The sequence below is a fragment of the Coloeus monedula genome (genome assembly GCF_965178545.1).
Source record: "Coloeus monedula genome assembly, chromosome: 10".
Lineage (NCBI taxonomy): Eukaryota > Metazoa > Chordata > Aves > Passeriformes > Corvidae > Coloeus > Coloeus monedula.
In genome coordinates, this window is record NC_138790.1 from 24,971,095 (window position 1) to 24,984,279 (window position 13,185).

At 55.2% G+C, this 13,185-nt stretch overlaps 1 protein-coding gene across 1 annotated transcript in view; it reads right to left on the reverse strand.

Annotated features, from left to right (window-relative positions):
• The window catches only part of LOC309576403 (schwannomin-interacting protein 1), a 36,418-nt gene extending 32,569 nt beyond the window's left edge, over positions 1–3,849 (reverse strand). The window contains exon 1 of the mRNA XM_082287683.1: positions 3,294–3,849. Within this exon, the coding sequence (XP_082143809.1) occupies positions 3,294–3,743 (450 nt within the window). The 5' untranslated portion in view covers positions 3,744–3,849. The remainder of the gene's footprint in view (positions 1–3,293) is intronic.
• Positions 3,850–13,185: the final 9,336 nt, after the last annotated feature.

Below are 13,185 nucleotides of genomic sequence, written 5' to 3' on the forward strand. Positions count from 1 at the left end.
ATCACAGAGCTGGAGGCATTCCAGCCACCCCACACAACCTGCCCATGGACATGGAATATCCAGGATGGACACATCCATGGCCATCCCACCCCACTGGGCCTGGGGTTCTCTCAGTGCCAAGCAGAAGCTGCCAAATCCTTCCCAAATTTCCCGGTAGGAGTTTCTCAGGCACCTTCACCCTGAGGGAGCAGCCCTGGCCCTCACATCCCGTCTGTGCTGTGTAATCCCACCTGGAAGCTGAACAACAGCCCTTCCCATGGCATTAATATTCCCTTTTCCAGCCTTCCCAGCAACTCAGGGCACATCTCTGCACCTATGGATGGGACTGAAGGTCCCTCATCACTTACACTTTTTATTTAGTCCAGCTGCAGCATTCCCAACCCCTCCTTGCATTCCAGCCCAGACCTTCCTGGCTGGGAAAACCTCCTAAAACCATGGTAGAGCTTCCTTAGGAGTGGGAATTTCCTTCTCCTGTGACTCCAGCACGATCCATGTCCCTCAGCAAGGCCTCAGCACAGTCAGCGTGGGCTTTCAAGGGCATGGGATCAGCAGAAATTCCTGAATCCAGGTGGGGATGCTCAGTCAGGGCCAGGGAAGAGGGATGGAGCAGGGAGGGATCTGATGGAAAGGAGCACAGCCCCAGGGAGCCGCAAAGCTGAGCCCAGACCGACCCCTGACGGGTCACTCCTGTCCCCGTGGTGACCCCTGCCCCACCCTGCCTTGGGGCCCGATAAACCCTAATAAAACACAGGTCCTGCCAGCAGAAAGAACTCGATTTTAATCATCCTCATCAATGATCTGCATAAAATCATCTCAATGAAACACCTCTCTGGATTCCTGGGAACAGCGACCAGCCTAGGAAACACCTCCGCTCCAAGCTGCTTTCACATCCCACCCTGACTCCCTGCCCCAGCCAAGGCCTATCCTACTGGAAATTCCCTTTTCCTGAGATATCCTGCTAGTAGTTGGAGCAATCCAGTCCATCTTCCCTGTATTTGCTTCCTGGCTGCCTTCTCTCCATGATTCCCATGTTTACAAACACTTGGGTTCCCAGCAGGGCAAGGCAGGGGTTTGTTATAAACACTGAACCGCGGGGGAACGTCAAGGGCAGGGAAAAAAAAAAAATCAAAAGAGGGATTTTCACTTCAATCTGGTTCAGCCTTGAAGGTTTTAGGTCCACACAGCTCGTGGGACACGCTGGGTGCCGCAGACACTGTCAGGGAGGGACAGGAGGTGACATGGGGACATCAAACCCTGCTTCCCAGCCAGCCAGGAGGGGAAATGTCCCTGCCCAGCAGGGGCTGCGCTGCTGCCAGCAGCCCTTTCCCTTTGATCCAGGTGGGAAGTGGAAGGAGCAGAGCTGGAACACCTCCTCTTCCTCCCTGGGAGCCAAGGGAAGGGGAATCCTGGAGCAAAGGTGCCTCCAGGACAGCTGGGGAGTTGAGGAAAGTCTCTCCAGGGCCACAAACACTGGAAAAGCCACATGTGTAGAGGGGAAAACTCCAGCTGCGGGCAGCAAAGAGACCTGGAGCTCAGTCCCAGCCATGGGAGAGGCTCTCCATGTCCTGGCTCATCCCTGCCCACAGTGGAGCATCCATACAGGCTCGTTCCAGCCTGGGATCTGCACGGCACGAGACTCTCCACAAGGACTAGTCAGGGCATGAGGCAGCCCGAATTCCTCTGTGCTTGTAGGAGGGAATGGGAGCATGGAGGAGGAAAATCCTGACAGGGGTAGAATTCCTTCGGTGACAGCTCACCTGGTTAAGCTCATGCCTGGAGGCAAAGAGTTTCCAGCAGTGCCAGCAGAGCTGAGCAGATAATGCTGGGGAAATCAGCTCCCAAACCACAAAAATGAGGTGAGGGGGGGACAGTTTGGTGGGGTTTTTTTTCCTTTTTTCAGGCTGAGTTCCTGCACAAATGACTGTAATTAAAGCTGTTACCTGTCAGTTCCTCAAGGCACCGAGGCTCCAGCGTTCAGGCTTTGGAAAAAAGCATCCCTGCATGGCAGCAGTCCCACTCATCCCTCAGCTTACTCATCCTGCCCAGCACCCACCCAGATTTGTCACCAATTAGTTGTAATTCAAGGATTCAGGGGGAAATCCCCACCTCCCTGAGCGAGGTGACTTCACAGGAAGTTAGGGCATGGAATGCCTTTTAAATACCAAAAAAAATCATGGAAAAAAATCCTGTGTGCCAGAGGCAAGGCCACGGGGTAGGGCTGGTGAGGCACACAGCGTTTATCAGCCTTCCAAAGGCTCCTGCAGAGCTTCCAGGAGAGATTTGGTGGATTCCTTTGGAATTCATACATTATGGAAGAGCCTCAGCCCTGCCGTGTCACCGGCGTGTCTGCAGTGCTTGTTCCTCTCACATCACTGCGGCTCAGAAGTTCTGTGCAATTCCCAAACCACCCGAAATAATGGGATCACGCCACAGTTTCCAGGGGTTTCTGTAAAACAGCGCTGGGGGGTTCATTCTGGCTGACACCGGCTCCTTGGGAGAGATTCTTTCCCTCAGGAAAGGGCAGCACAGCGCCAGCCTGGCACCGCTCCCAGCCTGGGAAAAGCTGATATTCCTTGGCCTCGCCAAGGGGACCCGGCTCTGACACAGCCTGGTGGCGGCACCTCGCTCCTGCTGGGAACAGGCACCAGCCCCTGCCACATCCCTGGAGCAGCAGGGAACCAGACCCACTAGTGCCCGAGGATGCTCCGGGAAAGTTGAGAATCATGGAATGGTTTGGGGTGGAAGGGATATTAAAGCTCATCTCATTCCCTGCCATGAGCAGGGACACCTTCCACTGTCCCAGGCTGCTCCAAGCCCCGTCCAACCTGGCCTTGGGCACTGCCAGGGATCCAGGGGCAGCCCCAGCTGCTCTGGGCACCCTGTGCCGGGGCCTCACCACCCTCCCAGGGAACAATTCCTTCCCAATATCCAATCTACATCTACCATCCTGCAGCTTAAAGCCATTCCCTGTGTCCTGTCCCTCCATGCCTTGTCCCCAGTCCCTCTGCAGCTCTCCTGGAGCCCCTTTAGGCCCTGCAAGGGCTCTGAGCTTCTCCCCGGATCCTTCCCTTCTCCAGGTGAACACCCCCAGCTCTCCCAGAGCAGAGGGGCTCCAGCCCTCGGAGCATCTCCGTGGCCTCCTCTGGCCTCTCTCCAGCACCTCCACATCCCCCTGCTGGAGCCGCCAGCCCTGGCAGCATCCCTCCAGGTGGGATCCCAGCAGCCCAAACCAATCCCCCGCTCCACCCTCCATCCGCGCTCCCCCCCAGCCGCCCCCCGCCTTCCCCACTCACCGAGGCGGGGCTGGCCCGCGGGTTGCGCTCCTGCTCCCGGCACTGCAGCCCGGCCAGGTGCCGCTCCAGGGCTGCCCAGTCCATGGCCGGGGGCTGCGGGTCCCGGGGGGGCCGCGCCCCTGCGCTCCGCCGCCCGCCCGGGCCCGCGGCCGCTCCGCGCCGCCGCTGCGCGGGGTCCGTGCGGGGCGGGGGCCGCGGGCGGGGGCAGCGCCGGGCAGCGGCCGCGGGGCCGCTCCGGCCATGGGCGGCGGGGCAGCGCGGCGGGGACGGCGGGGAGCCCCCGTCCTCCTCCTCCTCCTCCTCTTCCTCCTCCTCCTCCGAGTCCTCCAGCGCCGCCAGGTCCAGGCTGCTGGGGGACGGCGAGGACTTGCCCTCCGAGCACGGCGTGGCTTTGCTGGAGTTGGATTCCGAGCTGGAGCGGCTGCTGCCGGCGTCGCTGCCTAAATCCATGCCATCCTCCCGGGAATCCTGCCGGAGAGAAGCGGAGGGCAGCCGTGTCAGAGATGCCCGGAGCGCTGCTGCCCGCCGGGCACGGGAAACGCCGGCCCGGGGCCGCCCCCGCGCTCCGGAGCTGCCGCCGGCGCGGGGCGGCCCCGGGCGGAGCGGGCGGGGGCGGAGCGGGGCCGGGCTCCGGCTCCGCCGCTCGGGAGCTGCGGGAAACGCCGGCTGGCTGCGAGAAAACACCGCTCCGACGGGCACAAAATCCCATATTCTTGGTATTTTTTAAAAATTATTCCTTTTTTTTTTTTTTTTTTTTTTTTTAATTATAACTATGCTATTAGCTGATGTTGTTGTAGCTATTGTAACTGTGTTTTTTTTGTTATATAAAAAATGGTTATTCTTTATTTCCGTAGTTGTTGGGTCGGGACAATTCCAAGTGATCCCAAGCATAAATACAGGCTGCTTAGAGAATGGATCCAAAGCAGCCCCGAGGAAAAGGATTTGGGGGTGTTGGTGGAAGAGAAGCTCAGCCTGACCTGGTCACAAGCACTGACAGCCCCAAAATCCCCGTGTGCTGGGCTGATCCCACAGTGTGGGCAGCAGGGGAGGGGGGATTCTGCCCCTTTGACCCACTCAGAGCTGGCTCCAGCCCTGGGATCCAACACCGAGAGGGCGGGGAGCTGCTGGAGAGAGCCCAGAGGAGGCCCCGGAGCTGCTCCAGGGCTGGAGCCCCTCTGGAACCAGGCTGGGAGAGCTGGGGGTGCTCACCTGGAGAGGAGAAGGCTCCAGGGAGAGCTCAGAGCCCCTTGCAGGGCCTAAAGGGGCTCCAGGAGAGCTGGAGAGGGACTGGGGACAAGGCATGGAGGGACAGGACACAGGGAATGGCTTCCCACTGCCAGAGGGCAGGGCTGGATGGGAGATTGGGCAGGAATTGTTCCCTGGGAGGGTGGGCAGGGGTTGGGGTGGAATTCCCAGAGAAGCTGTGGCTGCCCCTGGAATGTCCCAGGTGAGGTTGGATGGGGCTTGGAGCAGCCTGGGACAGTGGGAAGTGTCCCTGCCCATGGCAGAGGTGGCACTGGGTGGGCTTTGAGGTCCCTTCCACCCCAAACCATTCCATGATTTTATGACTGGGTTTGATGAGGGGGTGGCATCATCTCTGCGTGGGGCTGTGGGTGACTGCAGGGAGTCACAGCGAGTGACATCCTCCCTCCCACGCCCCCAGGGACCACAGGGCACCTGCCACAAATCCCCACTTCCACCCTCTCCCTTTCTTTCCTTCTTTAAAAGTAATTTAAAGTAACTCGTTAAGAGTCGCCTATAAATACCTCTGCTAAAAAAAACCAATCTAGTTTCGGTATTCTGGGTCACTGGAGCCAAGTTTAACACGCAAATGTTCCCATTCCCAAACCCACAGCAAGGAGACCTTTTAAGGTGGTGTGGCTGAAATGGGGAGCATCAATCGCAGGGATCAGGAGCTTCCACACAGGCTTTGGGAGATGTGGCAGCACCCAGCTGCCCTCTGATCCCTGCAATCCCAACCCTCTGGATACGGAGGGGGAAAGTTCAGGGGGAGAACCAGCAACTCTTAATTAGAATGAAGCTGAAGCACTGAATTGGGTTAGGAGCTGATCTTGTGGCAGGATTTTGTGTGAGGAACATCCGTGGGGCTGCCCAGCGAGAATCAAAACATCTGTGTGTCATCAGCTCTGTTTCCAGCACAAATCCGAAACGTAATTCCAGCCTGTCCCAGCCACTGGGAGAGAATTAACTCTGCCCCAAAGGCAGCACGGGGGGGTTAAAAATGTCCTGTTGTTGTGTAGGGTGGGGAGGCGATGCCCAGGGCCAAGGTGGGCATGGCACAGACACCCAGGGAGAGGGCACAGCTCGGGGGGAATCGCCCCTTCGTGGCTGCCCACAGCCCAGCCTGGCTTTGTCTGCAGTTCCAGAGGGATGAGGGGGAGAAGGGAAACACCTGCAGCCCGGTGACTCCTGGGGCTTCTGAACCCATCTGTGCAGCTCATCCCGAGGAGACCTGGCCGGGGAGAGGGGAGGAGGCGGCTCCTGTGCCCCATCTGACCCCACATCCCCCTCCTGGGCAGGGAGGGGCATCGTGGCAGTCCTGGGAACCCAGTGCCAAAACCCACCACCATCAGATGGGAAAAACATCGGGAATGGGGCATGGACTGGGATGGAAAGGTTTTAGTATCCTGGAGAATCCCCTCTTCTCCCTGTGGGGTGGGAATCACAGAGTCATGGAAAGGTTTGGGCTGGAAGGGATCCCAAAGGTCACCCAGTGCCACCCCTGCCCTGGGCAGGGACACCTCCCACTGTCCCAGGGTGCTCTCAGCCCTGTCCAGCCTGGCCTTGGGCATTCCAGGGATCCAACTCCCAGCTGCTCTGGGAATTCCTTCCCAACATCCCTCTGGCAGTGGGAAGCCATTCCCCCTTGCTCCAGCACTACATGCCCTGGTTAAAAAACCCTCTCCAGCTTTTCTGTAGGAGACTGACCCCCAGGCACGGCTCCAGAGGGATAAAGGGGTTGGGATCCACAGGGAATATCACACAGCTTATTTGGGATTAACCTTTCCCCCGAGGTGTCTCCTCCAGGTGCTCAGCCCAGATTATCCCAATTTACCCTCCTGACCCACAGGAGCAGCTGCATCCCTCCCTCTTCCCAGCTGATCCCTGCTTCCCTCCCAGGCTGCCTGGTGGTTGAAACTCCATAAAATCAGGAACTGCAAAGTGCAGTTTTAAAAATAATCCCAGCAAATGGCAGGAAGGAGCAAAATCCTGGAGATGAATTCCATCAGGAAAAGGTTTCACCGCGAGGTTAGGAGGGGGTGGCATCGGACGCACTGTGTGGGGTGTCATTCTTTATTTGGGGCTGGTTTGATGTCACCACCAGCCCCAGAAGGGATTTCCTGCTGAGCAAAGGAGGAGCTGCCTTGCTGCTCCCAGTCTGGGAGCCACAGGCTGTGGGAAGTTGGATTTACAGGATCTTTATCAGGGAATTTTCTTCCCTTCAATGCCATGAGTACACTGATTACATTTTGTGGAATGCAAGAGCGCTTCCCTCTCCCTGAATTTCCCAGTGTGGGCACCTGGAATGGTGTGAAACGAGTGGCAGGCACTTCCCATTCCAAATTTTCCAGTTTTAGTGGGATAAAGCTGTTTCAGCCTTCATTCAATTAATGCTTTACGGTGCCAGCCCCTGAGAATCCCTCCCTGCTGCCCTGTCCCCAAACAAAGTTGTTTTCCCATGAGGTTTAACACATCATGCATGGGATTTTTCCAAATTTCCCTATTTTTTTCCCCCACTGCAGACAGATCCAATCCTTTTTGACCTCGCAGTAAACCCTCCCCACTTCTAATTATACCTGGGGAACAGATTTCTGCTCGACCCTGCACAGGAAGGACCCAGCTCTTGCTATTCCAAACACAAATTTCATTTATCTGTTTCACAAGCCCACATCAAACAGGTCCCTTCTCCAACGCCACGGAAAACTCGGGATTTGTAGGAATTTTCAAGGGCGAGAACACAAACCCTGGCAGATGAAAGAATCTGCTTCGACAGCTCTTTTATTCAGTGCAAAGGAGGTTCTGCACAGACCTTGTGGGGTTGATTCTGAGGCAGGAATCCACCACAAACATCAGGTTCTTACTCTTTTCCCGGTGCTGCTTTAAAGGCAGTTTGCTGATCATCATGAGCCACTAAATTGATTTAATTTTTCTATTTTGGCACTGCTGTAACGCCATTCTAAAATGGGTTTCGTGTGCTACCTCCTGCTAGATTGCAGGAGTTTTTGGGTCAGAGAAGGAAGGAAAGCAGGGAAGCCACAACCACCCTTAGAACCCCATAAATCCCTAAACACAGGAACATTTCTGCCAGCTGGGTCTTTGTCCCACCACCCTCACGTCCAACCAGAGCTCCCAAATTGTGTTTTTACCTTAAAAACGGCGCTTTGGGGTTTTTTTCTTGAACTGTTTCCCACCCAGAGCTGAGCATTGTCCCTACCCTGGTGGGATTTGCCAGGGAAATGATGCTGGGATAAAGATATCCCTGGGATAAAGCAGGAAAGGGAAGTTTCCTCTGAACACAAAGAATTCCCATCTCCTGACAGGAAAAGGACTGCACTCAGATCAGGGCACATTTCCTTTTCCTGCTGCAACCCCTCTGAGAGTATTCCTGGGTTTTTTCATCCCATGGGCAGGAAAAAAGCTGTGAGAGTTCACCTGGAATCTGCACCAGACCCCAACACCCAAAAATTAGCTCAGACCTCCAAAAATCAGATTCCCTCTACACCAGATTCCCTCTCTACCAGACTCTCTCCACATCCCCTGGGCATTTTTATTCAGGAATTGGGTTGTTTGGTTTTTTTCCCCCATTTCTCCTCTTCTATAAAGGTTTTTTGCCACACATCCCATGGAGGGATGTGGATCCTTCATCCCAAATAATCCATCCCCAGCCTTGCAGGGGGCACAGGCCGAGTGCAAGAGCTGTGGTTTCTTCTTGCATAGCCTCCAGAGCCAGAAGATTCCCTGGATTCTCTCAGATCTCTGAAATATTCCCTGTCCCAGGACCCAGCATCCTGTGGATCAGCCCTGGGAATGAGGAAGAGGAGGAGGGGGAAGAGCCCACGGCTGTCTCCATCCCTTGGCAGCACCATCCCATTCCCACTCCCAGTTCTCCCCACAGCTCAGAATGAGCATCCCACCTTTTCCAAGGGAAAAATAAACGGCTTCTTCTGGCTGTGGGGACAAGCCTGGATCTGTCCTGCAGGTGCCATGGTGACAGACACATTCCAGGATCAGGAAAGCAAACGGGGACTCGGGAATTTGCATTTTAAGGGAAATTATATTTGGAACAACACAGGCTTCACATCTGTCACTGTTTGCCTCCCCTCATCCAGCCCAGTTCCTGCTGGGAATGCTGCTCCCACTTTCCAGGCTCTCCTGGAGGGATTTAACACATTCCTGCTGCCTTCCCAGGCCAGGCCAGCCTCCCACATCTTGCAGCCCGTGGGAGAAGCCGAATGAGCCTCGAGGTCCCACCAGCAGCTCCCAGGGATGAGTGCAGGAGGATGGATCCGTGACCTGTGGAGCAGAGCATTCCCTGCAGCTGCTGTTTTCCCTGTTTTCCCAGCTGATGCTGAGCCCCAGATTCACTGAGCTGGCAGATTGGTGCCTCTCAAATGATTTCTGCAGGGGAGGGAAAAAAGGTCCCATTTCAGCTGGAATGGTGCTGGGAACACGAATGTGTCACGCACACAGGAGTGACAACTGTGATAAATATAAATATTGGGAATAAATCCCTCCCTAGGAATGTGGGCAGGCCCTGGCACGGGGTGCCCAGAGAAGCTGGGGCTGCCCCTGGATCCCTGGAAGTGCCCAAGGCCAGGCTGGACAGGGCTTGGAGCAGCCTGGGATGGTGGAAGGTGTCCCTGCCCATGGCAGGGGTGGGAGGGATGAGCTTTAAGGTCCTTCCAATCCCAACCATTCTGGGATTCTGGGATTTGATGATTCTGGGATAAGTATTCTGGCAGAGTGGAATATTCTACAGCTTATTCATACAGAAAAGTTGTCTCCTCTTTAAAAATCCCAATAACATCCTGCAGTCCCTGCACACTCTGATTATCCCAATCCCTGCACACTCTGATTATCCCAATCCCTGCCTTTGGGATTAGGAGCACTGGGATGCTGCATTGCTCCAGGTTTCTCAGCCCTGCATCCCTGAGACTCCAGCAACAAACCAAACACCACCCCCAAAATGCACAAAAAAGGCCATTTCACTTAAAAATCGACACGGTGGGAACTCACCTGCAGCTCTGTGGGGTGCAGGGACAGGATCCATCCAGCTGCATCCCCCTCTGGAACGCTGCATCCTCCCTCGGGGAGCTGGAGGGCTCAGGGCTGTGGGCAAAACCCCTGTGGGCATTGTTCTTGTACCGTTTGGATTTGCAGCTTTAACTCCTTAAATTCAGCCTATTAAATTTAGCAAATTAATCCTTTGCTTAATTTAGAGGGGGGGAGGAGGGGGAGGGAAATCCCAGCAGGACTCTGAGTGATGGCACTGCCACCAAAGCTCCTCTGGTGGCACAGGAGGGCACAGGTGCAGCAGGGGGACAAGGGCAGCATCCCAAAATTAATCCCTCTTAGGCCATGCATAGCATTTTGGGTTCTGGCAACTCCCAGTTCTCCAAACTGGGATTTGATGTTTGCTGGGATGGTTCCACCTCTGCCAGGGCTTCCCTCACTCCCAGAAGTTCCCCCATGTCCTAAAGCACCCAGAAAAGTCCCCGTTGTCTCCTTTCCTTTGTAAAATCTGGCTGATGAAAGAGCTGCTCCTGCCCAGACTGGTTTTTCTCTGAATTATTTGCTCCGGGATGGATCACAGAACCATGGAATTGTTTGGGTTGGAAGGGACATTAAAGTTCATCCAGTTCCAATCCCCAGGGCAGGGACACCTTCCCCCACCCCACGTTGCTCCCAGCCCCTTCCAACCCGGCCCGGAACCATTCCAGGGATGGAGCTGCTTTCCCTGTGCCTATCCCAGTCTGGAAGCACAGGAAGGGCATTAAAATCCTTGGAATAAACAAAAGGAATCTCTTTATCTGTCCAGTAGCCTCTGGAATTCCGTGTAATCATCAAGGCCGGGGGGGGGAAAAATGCCCTTTAATAAAGTGCTTAGGAAGGCACGTGGGTAAGGAATGCGAGTAGGGAAATAGCTGGAATATTTCAAATGCAGGAATCCACAGAGCCCGGCCGAATCTCGCTATTTCTGTTGCTTCCTCTCAATGCATCAACTCCCGAATTCCAGCGTGTGCAGAGAAGCTTTCGCAGCGTTTCTCCCCCAAAATTCCTCCTGATCCTTCGGGCAGAGAGGAACCAGCCCCGCAAGGAAGTTTCAGGTTAATTAAGGAGTGTGTTAATCACCTCGGGGGCCTCTGGTTATCTCTGGGAGGGGCTGAAGTCCAACAGAAGCGGGGAGGAGCGTGCCCAGCTCCAGAGGAATCCAGGAAGATTGATCCCACCTGCCTGAGCTGCAGCCGGGAATGTTTGGAGCGAAAATCAACCCTCAGCGATTTCTCCCAAGTTTTTGTTGCCTCCTGGATGATCCAGCTCACTGCCTGGTTTAGGGCTGAGCACTGTAAACTTCCTGCAGATATCTTACAGCGGATCATTTCTTGTCCGAATCAGTTAAAGGAGAGGCACAGAAAACGGTTTGGAAAAATGAAGTTTGGATATTCCTCCCGCAATCCGCAATCTCACGTTCCCCAAGATTCCCTTCCCTGGCAGCACCGCCTGAGCTCGGCTCAGGGGTCGAGTCAGGTTACAGATGATTAATCCCAGCCTAAAGCAGCCAAAGCCGGGCACACGGAGCGAACCGGGAGAGGGGAAGGTGCAATTCCGGCTGGAAAAGAAATTCCTGCAGGCGCCCTTCAAAGGGCGGGATCAAATCCCGGCAATCTGCTCCGTTACCGGTGAATTCTGAGCCGACAGCTGTTGCTGGTTCCCGGTTCCCGTCAAGGACAATTCCCCTTTGCTGTTTCTGGACCTTCGGGTCCCGTTCCCCCCGGGGTGCGGTTCAGCTCTGCACGAGGCTTTGCTTTTCCCGCATGATTTATGGGATCCTCAGTGCAGCCCTTCCCAGGAGCCGCCTGACCGCGGCTCAATAATCAGGCTCAGAGCAAAGTGCTCTGAGTTTAACTTTTGTTTTTCACTCTAAACCTCAGGGCCAGGCCCAAACTCCCTGTGCTGCCTTCTCCTCCCCAGCTTTTCCTCTCATTCCTCTGCCAGAGGCGGAGCTGCGTGTGTGGGATGGGCCCTGGGATGCCCACAGCGTTCCCTGGATGTGTGTGGGGGGGATTCCTTGGCTCCCCTCCGGCTTTGGGCCGTGAAAAGGTTGGATTCGATGGGCTGGGAGGGCTTTTCCAACCCTGATGATTCTGGGATTCCAAGAGCTGCTTTTGGGAGGGTGTCTCTGAGACCCCTGGCCCATTTCTGGTGGCCTCCTCAAGCATCTCCCCTCAGTTATCCCCCAAATCTGGCTTGCGGTGTTGCACCCATGGAACAGCCCCAAAGTCATGGAATTCCAGGATCACTGAGGTTGGAAAAGATCTCGAAGATCATCGAGTCCAGCCTGTGACCCATCCCCACCCTGTCCCCAGCCCGGAGCACTGGGTGCCACCTCCAGCCCTTCCTTGGACACCTCCAGGGATGGACACTCCAAACCTCCCTGGGCAGCCCCTGCCCAAGACCTGAGCACCCTTTCCAGGAAGGAATTTTTCCAATATCCAACCTAAACTTCCTCTGCTGCAACCTGAGGCCGTTCCCTCTCCTCCTGTCCCTGTTCCCTGCCAGCAGAGCCCGACCCCCCCGGCTGCCCCCTCCTGTCAGGGACTTGTGCAGAGCCACAAGGTGCCCCCTGAGCCTCCTTTGCTCCAGCCTGAGCCCCTTTCCCAGCTGCTCCTCCCAGGATTTGCTCCCTGAGAAGCCGGAGGAGCAGCACAGGAGCCCCAGGAGCAGCAGAGGGTGCAGAAATGCAGCTGCACGGGCACAGATCCCTCTCAGGCACTCCAGAATCGCTCTCCAAAATGAACGAGTGTGGAAGAGCCACAGGGAGAGGGGAATTGCTGGGGGAAAGCTTCCCTCCCCATCCCTTGGGATGCAGACTGCACACAGGGAAAGGGCAGGAAAGCCGTCCCTGTTATCCCCCAAACACCTCTGCATTATCCAAAGGCTCTTTCCCGGCTTTTCCCTGCTTGGTTTTCCCAAACACATCGAGGAGCTGATGGATGGAGGTTTAGAAGTGTGGTCACCCAGCCCAGGGAAGTATTTTTATACTCATTTATATTCCAAGACAGAAATGCAACTTCAAAAAAACCCCAAACTCCTTCATGACACGCAAATCCAGGGAAAATAAAATCTGTGGCTGCAGCAAATGGAGCAGTGAGGAAGGAGCTCTGCTCCCTGATGAGGAATTGTACTAAGCCTGCAACAGATGCAGCTCTTGATGTTTGTTTTCTGCATAAATCTACATTTTCGGCTGGAAGCAACTGCTCAGCCTTTGTCTCACTCTGTTCCCTCCCTCTCTGCTCTTTTCAGCTCCGTGCCTCATGCAGACAGCTCCAGTTTGGGCTTTTCCAGCCCCAAAATCCCAACCAGGGAGACTCTGGCCACGGAATAACTTTGCTGCAGGCCTGGTAGAGCGCGGGATGTTCCTTCTTCTGTGGTTAGCAATTCCTGCCAGCAGGGATAAGGCCTGGGAGCAGCTTTCCAGGGAATAAAACTTAGTTTTATAAATGATCCCACCTCATATGGAAGGAAAGACCCAAGGCCAACTCCCCAGACCAACACAGATAAATTATATATATATAAATGATATCAGATCTAAAGTAGCTTCCAACCCCAGCCATTCCATGATTCCTCCCATGACTCCACGATCTACAGC